Genomic DNA, 17,885 nt, shown 5'->3' with positions numbered 1-17,885 from the left:
AGGCAACAAAGACATGATATTTAAAAGAACATGTACCTTATGAGCAAAACGCGCAAAAACGTATTCACTTTTGTTGTTAAACAGAGTTGCTGACCTGTTCCTTTTTTTTTTTTAATCTTTGGCTTGTTTGTGAAGTCAAGTACATTTCTTATTATCTTTGGCTTGTTTGTGAAGTGAAGTACCTTGTATTTAATTGCAAGTCTCCCATAAACTGTATAATTTCTCATAGTAAGACCCTTCAAAAACCACTATTCATAAATATTTAAGATTAAACAAATGGATTACTGTATTTAAAATTTTAGTGTGCAAAGTATACCGGTCAACTACTAAACAGCTCCAAACTTTTATGACTTGATATGGTTCAGGTCCTGTGGAATAGTTGGTCATGGTCTAATGGACAACCGTTCATAACTTCCAATAATTTCCCTGCTAGAACAGGACGGATTAAATTAATCAGGTAATGACTAAGCTGTTCATGAGCTTACTTGAAAATGTTCAACTGCAGTTTCAGTGCCGTGCAGATTCACTAGGACCAGGACTGGACAACAGTGAACAATAGCGCAGTCATTGATCTGAGCACAAAACACACATCTTGTTGAAGGGCTTTTATAGTGTGTCTGGGCTGAGTGGTCTTAGCAGGTTTAGAGCGTTCAGCTGCTGGTGCATCTCAGCCTGCAGTGCACAGGCCTCCCAACTCTCACTTCTGCTCGAAAGGCCCGAGTGTCCTGTTTGCTGTTTCCATCATGGTGCGAAAATGCGAGTGCTCATCTGCAAGCAGGTTTGATGGGCTGTCAAACTCCAGGATCTGACTCACAAATGGAAGAAAAGCCCAAAAACTTCAGTTAGTCAAATGAATTCTAGGGTGTAGATGCTATTGATTCATAGCAAGTGAAATAGGCATTAGGTGACTTTTCATTAGACTAATGGAGACTTTATAAAAAGTAATGAGCTGTGAAACTCTGTCCAAACAGAGGAGTCCATGTCATCATTATTCAATGGGACAGAACACGCATGAGACAACAGACCTGGCCCTGATCCAGAACCAGGACTCTGTTGCAGCTGAGGACAGTATTGAGGCGATGGGCGATGACTAGGGTGGTGCAGCCTTGGAAAGAAGAGCGGATGGTCTCCTGCAGAAGTTGGTCGGTCTCTGCATCAATGGCAGCGGTTGCCTCATCCAGTAATAAGATCTGAGAGGTGCACACTTCAGTTACAAAACATAACACTCTTCAAAGAAAGGGGGCTAAATACAGATTCAAGCAACATTTTGACAGCTTCTTTTGCAATCAAGTTTACATGTGATCACAGGGTTGTAGGTTATAGATTATATTTTTGTGTGTGTGTGTTCCTGCAGACCTCCAGCCAGATTCCAGCCATGTGGTGGCAATGTTTCACCACTCTGAAGGCAGTCAGTGGCAGAACAACACTCACTATGTGTGGCTGTTGTATAGGAGTACAGCTCACAACTCAGCAAGTACATATAGCACATTAATCTGTGTCTAATGTCACCCACATAGCATAGGCTTCTGGGGGGGAAACATTACAATTGAATACCTTTGGATTACATAGTAACAAAAAATACTGTGGAAAAAACTGTGTGGTTTAAAATTAAGATGTTATATATACACACAAAAGCTGTGCTTGCGTTGAATCATGGGAAATCTTAGTGGCTGAGGAACTAATTGATGGTGACTTTAAACATTGCCAGTTTAAAGTATCTCAGTTGGCAGGATATTTGATTGATTGGGTTACCCTACGTGACGGAAGTGCGTATGTTATGACAAAAAACATTGACTATATAAACCACTCATTAGGTTTTAGGTCAGATCCTTAGAGTATATGAGTTGGGTGAGTATTAGCACACAGGTGGTCAAGTTTGAGCATGCACGAGCAGGTGGGGTGGAGTCTGTACCTTGCTGTGTCTGAGCAGGGCTCTCGCCACACACAACAGCTGCCTTTCTCCCACTGAGAAGTTCTCACCATTCTCCAGCACCTCTGAGTTCAGAGAGTGAGGCAACCGGCTTACCTGCAAACAAAGGAGGACTGGTTCAAACAAACGGCATGACTGGCTCAAAATCAACATAGCGCATGAAACACAGGCAAATGGTTGGCTTTCATTGGTCCACTCACGAGAGGGTGGTTTTTAGGAGCATTTAATTCAACTTCAAATATGTACTGAAATTAATTTTTCTCTCATTGTCAGTTTTGCCAGTTCCAGTCCACTAGGGCCCAACCTGTACCTCCCTTATCACAGACCTTTTTAAACTGTCTCACAATATCACAGGACATCTGAATAGAATACGTTTGCAATATAGTGCTAACTGACCAGTGCTGCATACTAGACTTAACCAATTCCTGTGACTAGCATTGTTCAACAGGAACATACCATAAGGATCATTAGCAAATTTCATGGAACTGAATTTTTGCAACTTGTGTTCTGTGTTGTCCTCACTCACCATGTCTTTGATGTGTGTTTTCTCAAGGGCCTCCCAGACCTGTGCATCTGTGTACTGTCCCCAGGGGTCCAGGTTTGACCTGATGGTTGTGAGAGAAACATTTTGTGAGCTCTGCACTAGTGACCAATTCCAGCATGATGTGCTCATGGGTGCCATGGCTCTGATGTGGACCGCACCTGACAGTGCCAATGAAGAGGACAGGCTCTTGGGGGATGACTGACAGCTTGCTTCTCAATTCTTCCAGGCCTATGTGAGCGATATCGACATCGTCGATAATGATGGATCCCCCACTGAGCTCCACCAGCCTGAACAGTGCTACACCAAGTGAAGACTTTCCTGCACAAACCAGCCAGCAAAGTCTGTACTTATTTACTGCTGCTAAACACACACTCATCACATTCATGAGCAGCGGCATGTGGGGCCTGGCTCCACCAGATGTCGCTGTGGAGCAGTGTGCAATCACCAATTCAACAAGTAATATACATTCATTTTCTTCAAAAATAATATTGTTGCATATATATTGCAACAATAGAATCGCTGACTGATACATTACAAACATCTTCTGTACATCTATTAAAGAATGATGGATTTACATACTATGTCAACACATTTAATAAACATGGGCTGTGTTCGAAATAGATTACTACATACTGGATACTGCATACTGGACTCAGTATATACTGGATACTGCATACTGGTCCTCGTAGTAGTATGCAGTACAGTTTCCAGTATGCGACAAAAGCAAAGCATACTACGGGGTCACGTGATCGTAGCGTTGCATGATGGGATGCAGTACACCACGAAGATAGCTCTGTTTGCTTACTGGAATATTTTGCGGAAGTAGTAGGTCATCCGGGTATGTTTCGAGTACTGGAAATTTTCATTTTGGTCACATACTGCATATGGCATACTGATTTGGGGCTCGATCCGTACGCCAGTAATAGGTAGTAGGCTATTTCGAACACAGCCATGGTTTGTGGTTTCAGCATTGCTAAGCAGCTAACCATAGCCTGTTAGCCACTACTAGCAAGGATTCCCAAGTTTTCTCAAGGAAATATTATGAAACAAGTCGTCAATTTAATAAATGCTAAATTTAGTATTACAGCAAATATTGGTGATTAAACATTTGGGACCACACGAGCCAGAGGATTTCTCCATCAAGCTGGAAAGGACAAAAAATGCTTCTTCAGTGCAGAGTGATTCAACATGCCTAACTGCAAGTGTAGCTACAAAGTCTACTTTATCTTCTGTGTTCCTTGCTTGTTCTTTTGTTTGGAACAGTATGTGGACTACAAAATGATTCAAGGATTTGAAACATCTTTTGGAACGATTAGCCAAACACGAAAGCAGTGGTTCGTGTGTTGAAAATGCTGTTAGACTAGGTTTGCTCAGAAGGGCTAACATCGCATCTCAAATTGATACTGCTCACAGACGTGCTATTGAGCTCCTCAATCAGCAAACAGAGGGGAAGAGGAATTTTCTTGGTAGAATAAGGTGCATTTGTGCTTGAATTCATTAAGCAAGCAGGAATGTGTGTAGTTTCACAAACGAGTCAGATACTGCCAGGGCCGGAGTGGGCCACTTTTTCAGTCCGGGAGTTTCATGCCCAAATCCGGCCCAAAATTATTTTTCCCTCCCAATCGGCCCAAACTAGAGATTGACATGAGCCGGCCCATCGGGAATCCTCCCGAATCTCCCGATTAGCCACTCCGGCTCTGGATACTGCCCAGAGTTTATAGTACCTCACCAGGCTTTCTGTGCCAAAGACGCCACTGCTTCTGTGACAGAATGATGTAAGTAACAGGAGAACAAGAAGAAAGTAACGGGCGATACCTGAGCCAGTTCGGCCGACGATGCCCACCGTCTCCTCTGGGAGGATGCTGAAAGTGAGGTTCTTCAGCACCAACGGGAGCTCGGCCCGATAACGCATCTCCACGTTCTGGAAGGTGATGCAGCCTTTCTGCGGCCATCCTGGTGCAGGAGCAGGGGTGCCGCTCACCAGCCGAGCCGCCTCCGTCTCCAGGTTCTACACAAGTGGAGGTGACAGTCATGCTGTGAAACTCTTGTTCTTCACCTCAGTAGTAGCTGAGATAAGCTCTCATCAGTGCTGGCACTCCTGAATGTGGTGTGTTGGAGCACTCGAGAGGAGACAGGCTGGGACATTGTGCTTCTGCTCAGACGTGGTCGGGCGTGGCACACATGGGGTGGCAGAAGAGTGCACATGGGGGAGATTTCAAACTTAAAATGGGTGAGCAGCGGTCTGCAACGAGACAGACACACGCACCTTCATGTAATGATTGATCCTCTCCACTGATGTGAACCGGGCCTCTGTTTCAGACAGAAGTCTCACGGTAAACTGAAAGAGGCCGGTGAGCTGGACAAAAGGACAGGCTGTAATCACTAACAAACCCTAACATTGTTCTTCAAATGTCCACACTAATCAAAAAAGCGTTGTGGGCCAGTGCAATGTTGTATGCAATTAAACCCACTAATTCAAATGTAAAACAAACAAACATGTAAACAACAAGCATTAGTAAACACAATGGCAAGCAATCAGCTAAACAGCCAATCCCAATGATCCAGCACAATAAGCTTTTATTGTTTTCGTGTATGCGTAGGTGCAGGACGTGCCTACCTGCACGACGTAGGAGATGGCCAGGCCGGCATAGGCTGGAGGGATATGGCCATGCATGAAGATGATCAGCAGTGCAACTGTGGTGATGAGCGCGATGCTGATGAGGTCTAAACGAACGGCCAACCAGCGGATGGCACAGCTGAACAGGTACTGTGATGCCTGGTTAGTGTCCAGCAGGGCCTGATATCTGAGGATGTACAGACACACACACACCCAGTACGTAGATAGGAAACGTTATTAATTGCCAATGCACTCACAACTGCATTCTCATATACACTGCTTTTTAACATTAATGTTTCCAAGAGATTGCTGCAGAGTACATTGCATTTCACATTTTAGTGCTTTCCCTTCTCCCAAGAGACCCGACACAACTCATCAGCTCCTTAATAAGGCTTTCATGAGTTTAAAGTGGGTGTTTTAGCAGGGAATGTGCTTAAATGTGCATTGCAGGGTTATGCAAGGACAAGAATTGGGGACTTGTGCTATACTTTAGCTGTATTCACTATTGGCACTTCACTATTTGCTGTCACATGATAGTCAAAATAGGAACCCAGGTGCAATTATGTCATTATGACAAGACAAAAATCTAATCTGTAGATTTTTCAGGGAAAAACACAAACAGATGTGATTTGTTGTCTAAACACAGCTTAACTGAATTACAGCTGTTATTGGGCACTCCAAGAATCCTTCTCCTAGATGTCAGAGGTCGTGCAGGCTCACCTTTGAAGGAAGTCCGCCCCCCTGCCGTAAGCATGGATGGTGGACAGGCCTTGCAGGCTGCTTGTGAGGTGAGAGGTGAAAGGAGATTGGCTGATGTTCTCCTGCCTTTTCAGCTCACGAATAAGAACCCTTGGTTGGCGCAGAAGTGATTCAGGAAAATGAAGCCACAACAAAATAATTCACCATCATAGAGTCAAAGAAGTCACAATATTCCTGGTTAAGCAGTGCATGAAGTCTGATCAAAGCCTTCTGCCTCTAGGTCTTACTAAACCACCCTCCCTGTGACAGAGGAGTGGCTTAGCAGATCCAGGTCCACAGGTTCCATGAAGCACGCTGCAGAGTGGGGATTGAGCCAAAGTCATTCTGACACCTCCACCCTGATCCACAGGGCCTCTTCTAAGGAGCGTCAGCCGCCACTGCTAATCCCCGGCAGTCTGGCCCTGCACCAGCATCAGACAGACTTCCACTGGCTAATTATGGAGTGATTTTTAGTATTAGTCACAGAAATCAAATAGAAACACTAATGACTAATGACTAACAGTGCAGTTATGACTCACCATTTTCTTATTAAAGGGATGAGCTCAAGAAAATATAGAAAGTAGGCAAGAGAATGTTCTCTGAGTTTACTTGGCTGGTGATCAGGAAAATTAAGAAAGCCATTAATGAAAACAACCAGTTTAGGTACAGTTGAACAGTAAAAATCTGCTAATTTCTACATAGACTCCAACATTCAAAAGATTTGCAGTTTTCATAAGACCCAAATATACACAAACATCAAAGTCAGTTAATGGAGTTATTCATGTTTGTGGTCTTATTTACATAACTTACTGCCAGTAACACTGCATTTCACATTTATTAGAGTTTTATTTCAGAATTTTTAGAGCAGATTCTTGGGTTAAGCATTCTTTTAAGCAAGTGGTTTTAGCAAAATCTGATCATGGGAATTAACAAAGTTAAAAGTTTACCCACAACAGATTTTAGCAGGACTACCAGTTTAAGCTGCCTGTTGTAAGTGACCCATGGTAAAAGCCTGACCTGGAGATGCGATTGACAACGTAGAGAACTGCGGCGAGCGGCAGGACGGAAATCAGGAACCAGGGGAAAACGGCGCTCACTACGGCCAGACAGAAGAGCACCAACGTGAGGTTCTGGAGCAGCATCTCCACCTGCATGACCAGCTGCACGTCCACTACGACCAAGTTGAGGGGGAGAGACAGAGAAGGGAGAAGGTCTTCAAACATCCTGGTCCAGCAGCAGCAAGGTGCTGAGGAGCAGGGACAAGTCCTAACCTTCATCCATGTCTTTGGAGAAGCGGGTGAGGATGCGTCCCAGGGGCGTGGTGTCAAACACACGCATGGGGCAGAGGAGGAGAGTCTTAAACAGCTTGTTGTGCAGGATCGATGCTGCTCGCATGGTGCACTGCAACAATACAACCACACATGTGATCACACACATCCAAACACATGCACACCCATACATATACCCAAACATACGCATGCAGACATTCATAGGCAGAGACACACACATGCATGCACACACATCCATACATACATGGGCACACCCACACCCCCATATGCACGCACACAAACATACAAATGCACATGTTAATAATACATGCAGTCATTCACATCATAAATTAATAAATGAGTTCATCATTCATACGAACATAAATCACTAGAACAAATCCATAATGCAAACAAACAAGTCACTGGTGCAAAAAAGCCAAAGCATCTATAATAAAGAATTTGCTGAAGGACAAGAAAGTGATGTTAGACAGTGGGGAAGGAGCCCAGGCTTGGAGCACTGGGTCCAGTGTAAACAGAAAGGCTCAGTGTAGGCCTCAACGATCATAGCCTGCCAACTCTATACATCTACATACACAATCTATACCTATGACCCACTGTCCAAGGTTGAGAAATGCATGTGTCTCATGTAGATCCCACAGTGTAGAGAACAGATGGAACATTTATACCAGAAGTGCAATATTATAAATTCTAGCATAAATATGCTAATATTCCAGGATAAACTCTTGTTCAGCATTTTGCCAAAATTCAGCAGCCCCGGTGCTCCTGGTACAGGTGAGGAGATCTGGGTGGCATGGAGCTCCTGGAACAGGAGAGGAGATCTGGGTGGCATGGTGCTCCTGGTACAGGAGAGGAGATCTGGATGGCATAGTGCTCCTGGAACAGGAGAGGAGGTCTGGGTGGCATGGTGCTCCTGGTACAGGAGAGGAGGTCTGGGTGGCATAGTGCTCCTGGAACAGGAGAGGAGGTCTGGGTGGCATGGTGCTCCTGGTACAGGAGAGGAGGTCTGGGTGGCATAGTGCTCCTGGTACAGGAGAGGAGATCTGGATGGCATAGTGCTCCTGGAACAGGAGAGGAGGTCTGGGTGGCATGGTGCTCCTGGAACAGGAGAGGAGGTCTGGGTGACATAGTGCTCCTGGAACAGGAGAGGAGGTCTGGGTGGCATGGTGCTCCTGGAACAGGAGAGGAGGTCTGGGTGGCATAGTGCTCCTGGTACAGGAGAGGAGATCTGGATGGCATAGTGCTCCTGGAACAGGAGAGGAGGTCTGGGTGGCATGGTGCTCCTGGAACAGGAGAGGAGGTCTGGGTGGCATAGTGCTCCTGGAACAGGAGAGGAGGTCTGGGTGGCATGGTGCTCCTGGTACAGGAGAGGAGGTCTGGGTGGCATGGTGCTCCTGGGACAGGAGAGGAGATCTGGGTGGCATGGTGCTTTTGGTACAGGAGAGGAGATCTGGGTGGCATGGTGCTCCTGGTACAGGAGAGGAGATCTGGGTGCTCCCATTTGGATAAGCTTTTGTCACAGGAAGAGAAATTCTTGACACTAATGGAATATTTAAAGACCTCAATTTTTTGAGATGGAAAAAAATAAATATGATAAACATCAATGAAAAATGAAATGGGAAAAAAAATCAATGAAAATCAATTAAATGAAATCAATGAAAAAATACTAGTGCCAGGTGTACAAACATTACATGTTCTGAACTTTTCAAATGTGCTGTCAGGTGTGTTTAATGTGGACGATGGTTGCAGGAACCAGAGGTACACAACATTAACAAACCCACTCCAGCTGAGAGCCATGGCACTGGACAGATTAATGGATTTAGCCGGCAGGCAATATCAATTATAGTGCAAAAAAACTAGGAAAGACAGGACAGATGAAAGGGAGAAGGCTAGCCAATTAGTAGAGGCGATGGCAGTGCATGATGATGCTGTAGTAAACAGCAGGGGAGGTCAGGACACATGACTTCTGAGGATGGATTTCTCCTAAACTAGGGAATTTAAACTTTGGTTTAGAGCTCTATTGACCCTGCTGTGACATAGCTGAAGAGTAAATATTGTATTGGTGTCCCATACTGCATTTCATGGGAGAAAGGGATTAAATTTGACACACCTCGGAACCTCGGATACTGACGGATCATCCCAGGATTAACAGAGTGACTGACACTCAGTCTGGCACCCAGTGAAAATGAAGGACAACGAGCCCCAGTTCAGAGCTACATTCCAAAGTGCTTTACATTTGCTCCAGTGGAACCTGAAGATCACGTTCAACTGGAAGTACGCATGTTAAAAATTCTTTAAAGTGCAAGAGTCCTCTATGTGTAGTCGTACTGACAATTGACCCCAAGTTAATTCATAAAAACATAAAAACTCTTTATGAAGGTAACAGAGGAAACAGAGTCACCTTAACAAACACGACACTTCGCACGGCCTTGAGGAGGAACATCCCCACCATGGACAGAGCGTAGACCCTGCAGTAGTAGTGAACGTGGGGATTCAGCCTCATGCTGTCCACCCCCACACTCCTGTTGCCCTGGAGTACGGTCCCATTCTACACACAAACACACACACATCACTTCAGAAACCAGGATCTTGTGCACAGGTTCCCCTCCCCTCAAACACAGATGCTGCAGTCAGATCCAAGCCTCGAGACCGTTTTACAGAAGGCTCTCTCAGTTCTGACATCTGGTACCACGATTCTCTCTCAGGGCAAATCGTGCTCACCGTGACACTTCTATTAGCACGCTGCCTTCTGCTCACCCAGTGGCAAAGCACAGATGAAAGTGAGCACCTCGTCAGCAAAAGAGGAACTGATATGACACCCTATGCCAAAACACTACTAACGCAGGAAACCGATGATCTCAGGATCAGCCCCTTTTGAGTGCTCAGTCCACTCACACCAAACTCACCCCACTGCCCTGCCTGATCCAGTGACTGAGCCACCAGTTGTTGAATGCTATGCTGCCTGTAGTGAGGAGGAAGAGGAGGATGTTGATGATCAAAGACAGGGGTCCCCCTGCCGCCTTGATGTAGGTGCTGTACACATCCCAGGCAATGGCGCCCGAGCATTTCTCCTCAGTCTGGATGAGCTGGTCATGAGCTGTGGAGACGAGGAAAACAAACAAACAAACCAGAGACGTGAGTCATGCCCTAATAGAAGTTCTTCTGAATGCACTACCCTCAGACGACCCGGACTTCACCTCCCCTGCTGTTCTGAGCTGGCCACCTGCCTGGTGGTGCTGAGTCCAGGTCACGGAGTGGAGACCTCTCTTCATCTCCCCCCTGCAGGTTCCTCAAGCTTCTTCGCACCAGATTCTGCCAGAGAGAGATTAGAAGGGACAGAGATGGCTAAACACCAAGGCATGAATAGCGGCAGCCCGAAGGTCATTAAACACAGTTGTTGACAAGGTTTTCCACTACGTGAATAGATCGATGTGCTCATAAATTATATAAGCAGGGTTTGAACAAACTTTTTGAAAACCAGTTGTTTTGCTTGCTGTGGATCATGAATTTTGCAGAAGGTGATTTCGATGTCAAGTGTTTTGCGAGCGGGTGACTGCGGTGGGGGAATTGGGGGAGAGCCACACCTCCTGCTGGGTGCTGGTGAAGAGCGTGGCGTAGTCGCGGCCCCGGCTCAGCAGCTGGGCATGCGTGCCGTGCTCCACAACCTGGCCATCCTTCATCATCACCACCTCATCACATTCCACCAGGTACTGCAGGACAAAGCGGAGAGGTCGGAGAGGTCAGAGAGATTGTGCGCGCATCGGTCGGGGGAGGGGAGGATGCAGACAGGCCAGTGTTGCTTATAAACTCAGAATTCATGGAAGACAGCAAAGATGATCATTTTATTTATGATTATGTTGCATTTGCCCAAATGCTGTTTTTCCTGTGAACTGGAAGAAACTATGCATGAAATTAACTGTAGCTCTTATAAGGTTCACCTTTAAATTAAAGTGAATGTACTGCACTTAACATTACAGTCATGACTTCACTCCAATGTGCTGAAGTGCAAGGTCAAATTTACAGAAACTGAGTCTCTGTCCAATTATCTGTGGGCTGCACCACGTCATACTATTAGAATTACATGACGGGAGTATGTTCTGACAGCTCAGGGAACATAAACTGAGATGCCAGGTTATTAGGTGGACCAGTCTTGTAAGGTGTTGAGCATCCACTGCCCTACAGCACATTGCGGGTTCATCCGGACTGGGATTTGCATGCTGCAATCTATCATGTGGAAATTCTACTGTGATGCAGTTGCAGCAGACTTGATGCTTGTGAACCCGATGGTTGTGAAACTTGTATTCTTCCAACTTGCATGGGAAAAGAGCCTTTTTAACTACATAAAGACATCTAGTACCACAGCTTATCTCTTTACCCTAATACCCTAATAACAAAAATTATCCTAGAACTTTATTTAGTTTGACTGCAGTGACAGACAGTATTAAGGACATTAGAGATAACATTCAGAGAATTTCTGCAGCATTGGGCAGTTATACTGAATACAAAATAGCCATCCCAATAAAGGCACTAGAATTATTCACTCCTGTGCAAGAATCTAAACTAAAATCTCTGATCTCACACTCAAAATCTTCATTCTGCTTTCTAGATTCGCTGCTCACACTTTCTCAAAGAAGTTCTCCTTGAAGTAATTGATCCATTACTAAATTTAATAAATTTCTCTGTGAATATTGGCTATGTACCTAAATCAGAGAACCTTGATCCATATCAGTTGTCAAACTACAGACCGATCTCATACCTTCGCTTTATTTCCAAGATCTTAGACAAAGCTGTAGCTCAGCAACTAAGCTCATACTTGAATCATAACCAGATGCATGAAGTATTTCAGTCAGAGTTTAGGCTTCATCATAATACAGAGACAGAACTGATCTAAGTAGTAAGACCTTAATGACCTGTTGTTGGCTGCTGATCTGTGTCTTTATATTTCTTGAGCTCAGTGCAGCATTTGACACCACAGACCACAACATTTTACTAGATAGGACTTTGTTTGGATTAGGGGTGTAGCCCGCTCCTACATTAAATCTTATATAGCCAATCGTTACCAATATGTCAAAATAAATGGACATTTTTCGGCGTACACCTTTTGGTGTCCCACAAGGTTCTGTTCTAGGGCCCCTCTTTTTTTTATATATGCTACCTCTAGGTACTGTGGAAATACTGTGCTAGTTTTCACTGTCATACTCATTATACCGAGTTATAGGTTCCTATTAGGTTCACAGGCAGCCAGAGGTATGTGCTCCATCTATATAATAAACCTTAATGGACTCCCAATCACCATTTCTTTAACAATTAAAAATCTTGGTCTAAATTATGGATCCCAATCTCATGTAAATATTATTTCTAGGGTATCCTTCATCCACCTCAGGAATGCGGCAAAGATTAGGAACATGCTGTCTTCTCAGGATGCAGAAAAGCCACTCTATGCATTTATCACTTCCACACTGGACTTCTGTAATGCTTTACTATATGGTTATACTTAAGTGCTTAAACAAGCTTCGACTAGTTAAAATGCATCAGCCAGATGTCATGTCTGGCTCTGTCCCCTAATGTCAGTTATGTATTTTTTTTGTGTTCCATGTACTTGTGTTGTCATTTCAGTTGTCATTCTGTTGTTTGTAACTCCATCCCTCATCATTGGTCTCATGTGTGTCTAATTTAATTTCTTGATTATCTCTGTATTTAAACCCTGTACGTTTCACTTGTTATTTGCTGGTCATTGCATGGAGCAATGTCTTGCTTTTCCAGTGCTTGGTCCTGGTTTCCAGTGCTTCTGTATTCCCAGTTTGTATCGTTAGTCTATCATTTTGTTTGTATTCCTGTCTATGTTGTTTACTCTAGTTCTGTTTGGTTCCTGGTGTGTCTTGTGTTCTGCTTTAGTTCATCATGTCTCTTCATGTTGGTCACTTGTTGATGTCTTTGCTCCTAATAAATCTCACTCAACTCAGCGCATGCGTCTGCGTTGTTATTGCTCCACACTCATGGCGTTACACTAGTGCTCTTATTAGTACGAGAAGGTTTGATCACACTACTCCTATCTTTACTACATGGCATTGGCTCCCAGTTAAATTTCATATTGATTTAAAAATACTTCTAATGACCTTCAAAGCACTAAATGGTCTTGCCCCACAGTACCTTAGTGAACTCGTAGTGCATTATGACCAGCCACGTCTCCTTGTCTAAAGATGCAGGCTCTTTATTAGTATCTCAAATAAGGAAAACTACTAGAAGGGACCGAGCCTTGCCATATAAAGCTCCAACGCTATGGAATGACCTCCATGTCAATATTTGAGAATCAGACACAGTCTCAATATTTAAGCCTAGGCTGAAAACCCATTTGTATAGTCAGGAATTGTGTTAAATACTTCTTAAATGTGTAGAGTGTTGGGGTGCTCATGTCTTTTAACTGTGTTGCCATAGCTAGATCTGCCAGAGTCCACTAACTTACATTAATTTACTCTCTCTTTTTTAACTTGGACATGTCTAATATAATAATCTTTTCTCTCTTTATGCTGTGGAACACCTACTCCTGATGTCATGCTGTTACTAAGCCTCAAACTATCTCTGATATGGCTCCTTCCACCCACCCCTAATCCCCCCCCTCCCCACCCTCTTGTGCTCCACTCCCCCCACCTCCCTTTACTCCAGCTCCTACTTAATGTTTACATTGTTGTTATTATGCTGTCCATTGCCAACCAGAGAAAGAGTGTTGGTTCCTCTCAGGGATTCATATGTAGCTATGAGAAGTAACTTTGTAAGAACTCATGTTGCCAACCAGAGGAGGATGAGTCCCTTTGAGTCTTGAGTTCCTCTCAAGGTTTCTCCTCATGCTCTAGAGATTTTTTCCTTGCCATTGTTGCTTTTGGCTTACTCACTAGGAACTTGGACTTGTGGCGCTGCTTTGTAACAATGGCTGTTGTAAATATATAAATAAATTTGACTTGACTTGAGATAATGAAAATTCCTCATCACTGAGAAACGACACGTTTTATGACGCCACACTTTATAAAACAACGTGTCCATCTGAGTGTTACTAATGTGCAGCTATGAGAAGTAACTTTGTCAGAGCTCGTGTTGAGACATGCTGCTCTAATCAGTTCGTCTTCAGCGGGGAACGGCAGCCCTGTTGTGTTCCTGTAAAACACTCCTCAAACCATCATACAGACGTCACCAAGTAGGACGACTTTGTGGGTGTATGCAGTATTCTAGTCCTGCAATCAAAATGATCTAAAAGGGACTTGGAGATGTCTAATCAAACAACATTTTATTCCACCTCTGTTCAGTTTGAAAGCTCATGTATCCACTGGAGAGGTATTTTTCCTGATGTTGTTTTATAATGGATTTGCTGCAAACATACGTGATCTGTCATTGTTATGGTGAATATCTTCTGGGTCAAAAAGGCTTACACAGAATGGGTTGTGTGACTTGTGCCTTTCTCCTTTGACCTCTTGAACTCACAAGCTGTATTTGCCCATATGGTTGCCAGTCACTGTTTCTTTGTTTCCCCATTAACTGTAAACCCATGAAATGACAGGTGTGAAGAACTCAGGATATGGCACTACACAATTTGTGTGAAGGGGGTTTCTACTTAATAAACTGGCAACTCGTTATAGGAAAAGTGTACAAAAGAAATTGTAAAGGCAAAATGATTCAGATCATACAACTAAGTCGCATGCCGTGATATAGTTAGTGTTAGTGTGTTAGTCACAGAGGTATGTGAGGTTATGGCTATGGGAGTATTTAAATGAATCCTATAGTTAGGTGTGGGTGTTTGTTTATGTATACGTGTATGTAGACAGAGATGATCATTAGTCACTGAGATGAGTTTCTTGCAAACCTTGCAGTTATTGTTACTGTATCATGGGCCCAAGGAGCCATATAGGAGGTGAGCAGCGTTTTGAGCAAAATGATTTACCTTTGATTAGAATGCATGAAGTGTACTCTTAAATGTCAGTGTCCAGTTAACAGGCTTATGAAGCACTAAAAGCCTGGAAGTCCAAAAGAAATTGTAATGGAAAAATTATTCAGATCAAAGAACTAAGTCACATGCCGTAATAGTTTTTTTTTTTTTACTTTGTGTGTGTGTGTGTGTGTGTGTGCGCGCGCGTGTGTGTGTTAGCAGAGGTGGGCAGTAACGAAGTACATTTACTTAAGTACTGTACTTAAGTACAGTTCTTGAGTATTTGTACTTTACTTAAGTTGATTTTTTAAAAATACTTATGACTTTCACTTCACTACAGTTGAATAACAAATACAGTACTTATCACTCCACTACATTTCTGTCCAGCTCTCGTTACTCGTTACTTCCACACACAACTCTCCTCCCCTCCCCCGATAGTATTTTCACAGGTGACAGCCTATCAGCAATCAATGATGTGTCTGTGAGGTGTAAAATCAAGTTCGGTGTCGCTAGTCGTTCTTTTCCTAAATAACAGCAACATGAGCGGAGACGGCGGTGATGGAGCATGCCAGGGTTGCCAACTTTTCAAGATCGCTTGGAGGGAGATTTGAACCTGGACTTGGTGGCGAGTGTAAATTGTTGATCGGGGGGTGGCGAACGTTACCGGGGCGGTGAAAAATGGACACAAATTAAGTATTATATCGCGATCGCCGGTGGTTGATAGATATAGATCAGAGGTAAATAAACTAGATTTTTTTTCGGCGTGAGATATCGGAACTGTGGCGTGAGAGCGTGTGAAAACGGTCAAATGCGTGTGAGCTGGCAACCCTGGCATGCTCTTTTGCACCCATGGCCGTATCTCGACAAAATGTTCCAGTTTTCTGAACGGATGAATCATTCCTATCGTTTTAAATCCATGCTTTGTTTTCCAAAAACAAACTATATCACTGCATACCAAAATTCACCGTCCCACCTGAGGAAGTATATTACGGTATGCAGCCTAAATGTTTTGTTAAGTGACTATGTAGTCAGAGGAGCTTTGCAGTAAGGCTAGTGAAATGACTTTGCCTGCTCACTCCACTGCTAGGTCTGCTAGGATCACTATAAATAATGTTAACATTATATTGGCAAGTAATTCAAACTACGGAAACATCAATAAGGGAAACCGTGTGGGTTAATCGAATCTTGTCAAATAATGTTTCCATTCTAATGTCAGTGTAGAATTAATGTCAATAATTCTAATGTGGCTGTGATTTCTAGTTTGAAAAGAGTTTGTTAGCATGTTGGGTGGCATGGAGTTGGTGGGCTTTAGCCATACTGTAAAAGGTTGTAGCAAGGTTAGAAGATGCCACACTGCTAATTTTACTTTGTCTTTGTTTATATTGACTGTAGCATAATGTTGTATTGGATGACTGAATACCTAACTAGCAAAGAGAGAAAACCGTCATTTTATTATTGACTTTTAATATGGTAACATAATTTGCTTAAACAGGTTAGGCTAGGCTAATCAGTGAATTGTGGTTTTAGAAAATGTTTTTGTTCCTTAAACTAAAGTGTAGGTTAAACTTTTCTGCTACCACTACCTGAATGATGTACATCATTGGAATATGCCTTATGGATTATTATCAAAGACTGTATGAATATTATGCCCAAAGAGGATTTGGTAGGATGTATAATACTTTTAAACTATAACTTTTTTACAAATGTGACGGAAGGTGTACTTTAATACTTAAGTATTTTTAAAAGCAAGTACTTCAGTACTTTCACTTAAGTAAGATTTTGAACATGCAACTTTCACTTGTATCGGAGTAGCATTTGACCAGTGGTATCTGTACTTTGACTCAAGTAATGAAATTGAGTACTTCGTCTGCCTCTGTGTGTTAGCCAGTGAGGCATGTGAGGGTATGGCTAGGGGAGTGTTTAAATGAATCTTATAGTTAGGTGTGTGGGTTTGTTTATGTACACTCACCAGCCACTTTATTAGGTCACCTTGTTAGTACCGGGTTGGACCCCCTTCTGCCTTCAGAACTGTCTTAACAAGGTACAGGACACATTCCTCAGAGAGTCTGGTCCATATTGACATGACAGTATCACACAGTTGCTGCAGATTTGTCAGCTGCACATTCATGATGTGAATCTCCCGTTCCACCACATCCCAAAGGTGCTCTATTGGATTTAGATCTGGTGACTGTGGAGGCCATTTGAGTGCAGTGACCTCATTGTCATGTTCAAGAAACCAGTCTGAGATGATTCGCGCTTTATGACATGGCTCTTTATCCTGCTGGAAGTGGCCATCAGAAGATGGGTACACTGTGGTCATAAAGGGATGGACATGGTCAGCAACAATACTCAGGTAGGCTGTGGCATTGACATGATGCTCAATTGGTACTAATGAACCCAAAGTGTGCCAGGAAAATATCCCCCACACTATTGCACCACCACCAGCCTGAACCATTGATACAAGGCAAGATGGATCCATGCTTTCGTGTTGTTGACGCCAAATTCTGACCCTACCATCTGAATGTCACAGAAGAAATCGAGACACATCAGATCAGGCAACATTTTTTCCAATCTTCTATTGTCCAATTTCGGTGATCCTGTGCAAATTGTAGCCTCAGTTCCCTGTTCTTAGCTGACAGGAGTGGCACCCGGTGTGGTTTTCTGCTGCTATAGCCCATCCATCTCAAGGATCGACGTGTTGTGCGTTCAGAGATGCTCTTCTGCATGCCTCAGTTGTAACGACAGTTACAACCGGTTATTTGAGTTACTGTTGCCGTTCTATCAGCTCGAATCAGTCTGGCCATTCTCCTGTGACCTCTGGCATCAACAAGGCATTTGCACCCACAGAACTGCCG

General features: G+C 43.6%; 1 protein-coding gene across 4 annotated transcripts in view; it reads right to left on the bottom strand.

Moving 5' to 3' along the window:
- Positions 1–63: 63 nt before the first annotated feature.
- Positions 64–17,885, bottom strand: part of LOC143514564 (ATP-binding cassette sub-family C member 5) — a 39,077-nt gene continuing 21,255 nt past the window's right edge. Inside the window, exons 15-29 of one of the 4 annotated variants that reach the window (XM_077005894.1) lie at positions 10,700–10,825; positions 10,313–10,427; positions 10,022–10,212; positions 9,517–9,663; positions 7,101–7,230; positions 6,847–6,925; positions 5,812–5,940; positions 5,092–5,278; positions 4,741–4,830; positions 4,290–4,482; positions 2,633–2,792; positions 2,457–2,535; positions 1,913–2,026; positions 1,026–1,190; positions 64–805 (exon numbers count right to left, since the gene is read on the bottom strand). In XM_077005894.1, the coding sequence (XP_076862009.1) occupies positions 698–805; positions 1,026–1,190; positions 1,913–2,026; positions 2,457–2,535; positions 2,633–2,792; positions 4,290–4,482; positions 4,741–4,830; positions 5,092–5,278; positions 5,812–5,940; positions 6,847–6,925; positions 7,101–7,230; positions 9,517–9,663; positions 10,022–10,212; positions 10,313–10,427; positions 10,700–10,825 (2,013 nt within the window). In that variant the 3' untranslated portion in view covers positions 64–697. Of the gene's footprint in view, positions 806–1,025; positions 1,191–1,912; positions 2,027–2,456; positions 2,536–2,632; positions 2,793–3,536; positions 3,619–4,289; positions 4,483–4,740; positions 4,831–5,091; positions 5,279–5,811; positions 5,941–6,846; positions 7,001–7,100; positions 7,231–9,516; positions 9,664–10,021; positions 10,213–10,312; positions 10,428–10,699; positions 10,826–17,885 lie in introns of those variants that run through there. The other 3 variants (XM_077005893.1, XM_077005892.1, XM_077005895.1) reach the window with 3 other exon arrangements.

This window comes from Brachyhypopomus gauderio, chromosome 5, assembly GCF_052324685.1.
Source record: "Brachyhypopomus gauderio isolate BG-103 chromosome 5, BGAUD_0.2, whole genome shotgun sequence".
Classification (NCBI taxonomy): domain Eukaryota; kingdom Metazoa; phylum Chordata; class Actinopteri; order Gymnotiformes; family Hypopomidae; genus Brachyhypopomus; species Brachyhypopomus gauderio.
Note: the sequence above shows the minus strand (reverse complement) of the source record. Positions and strands in the feature narration are given on the sequence as shown.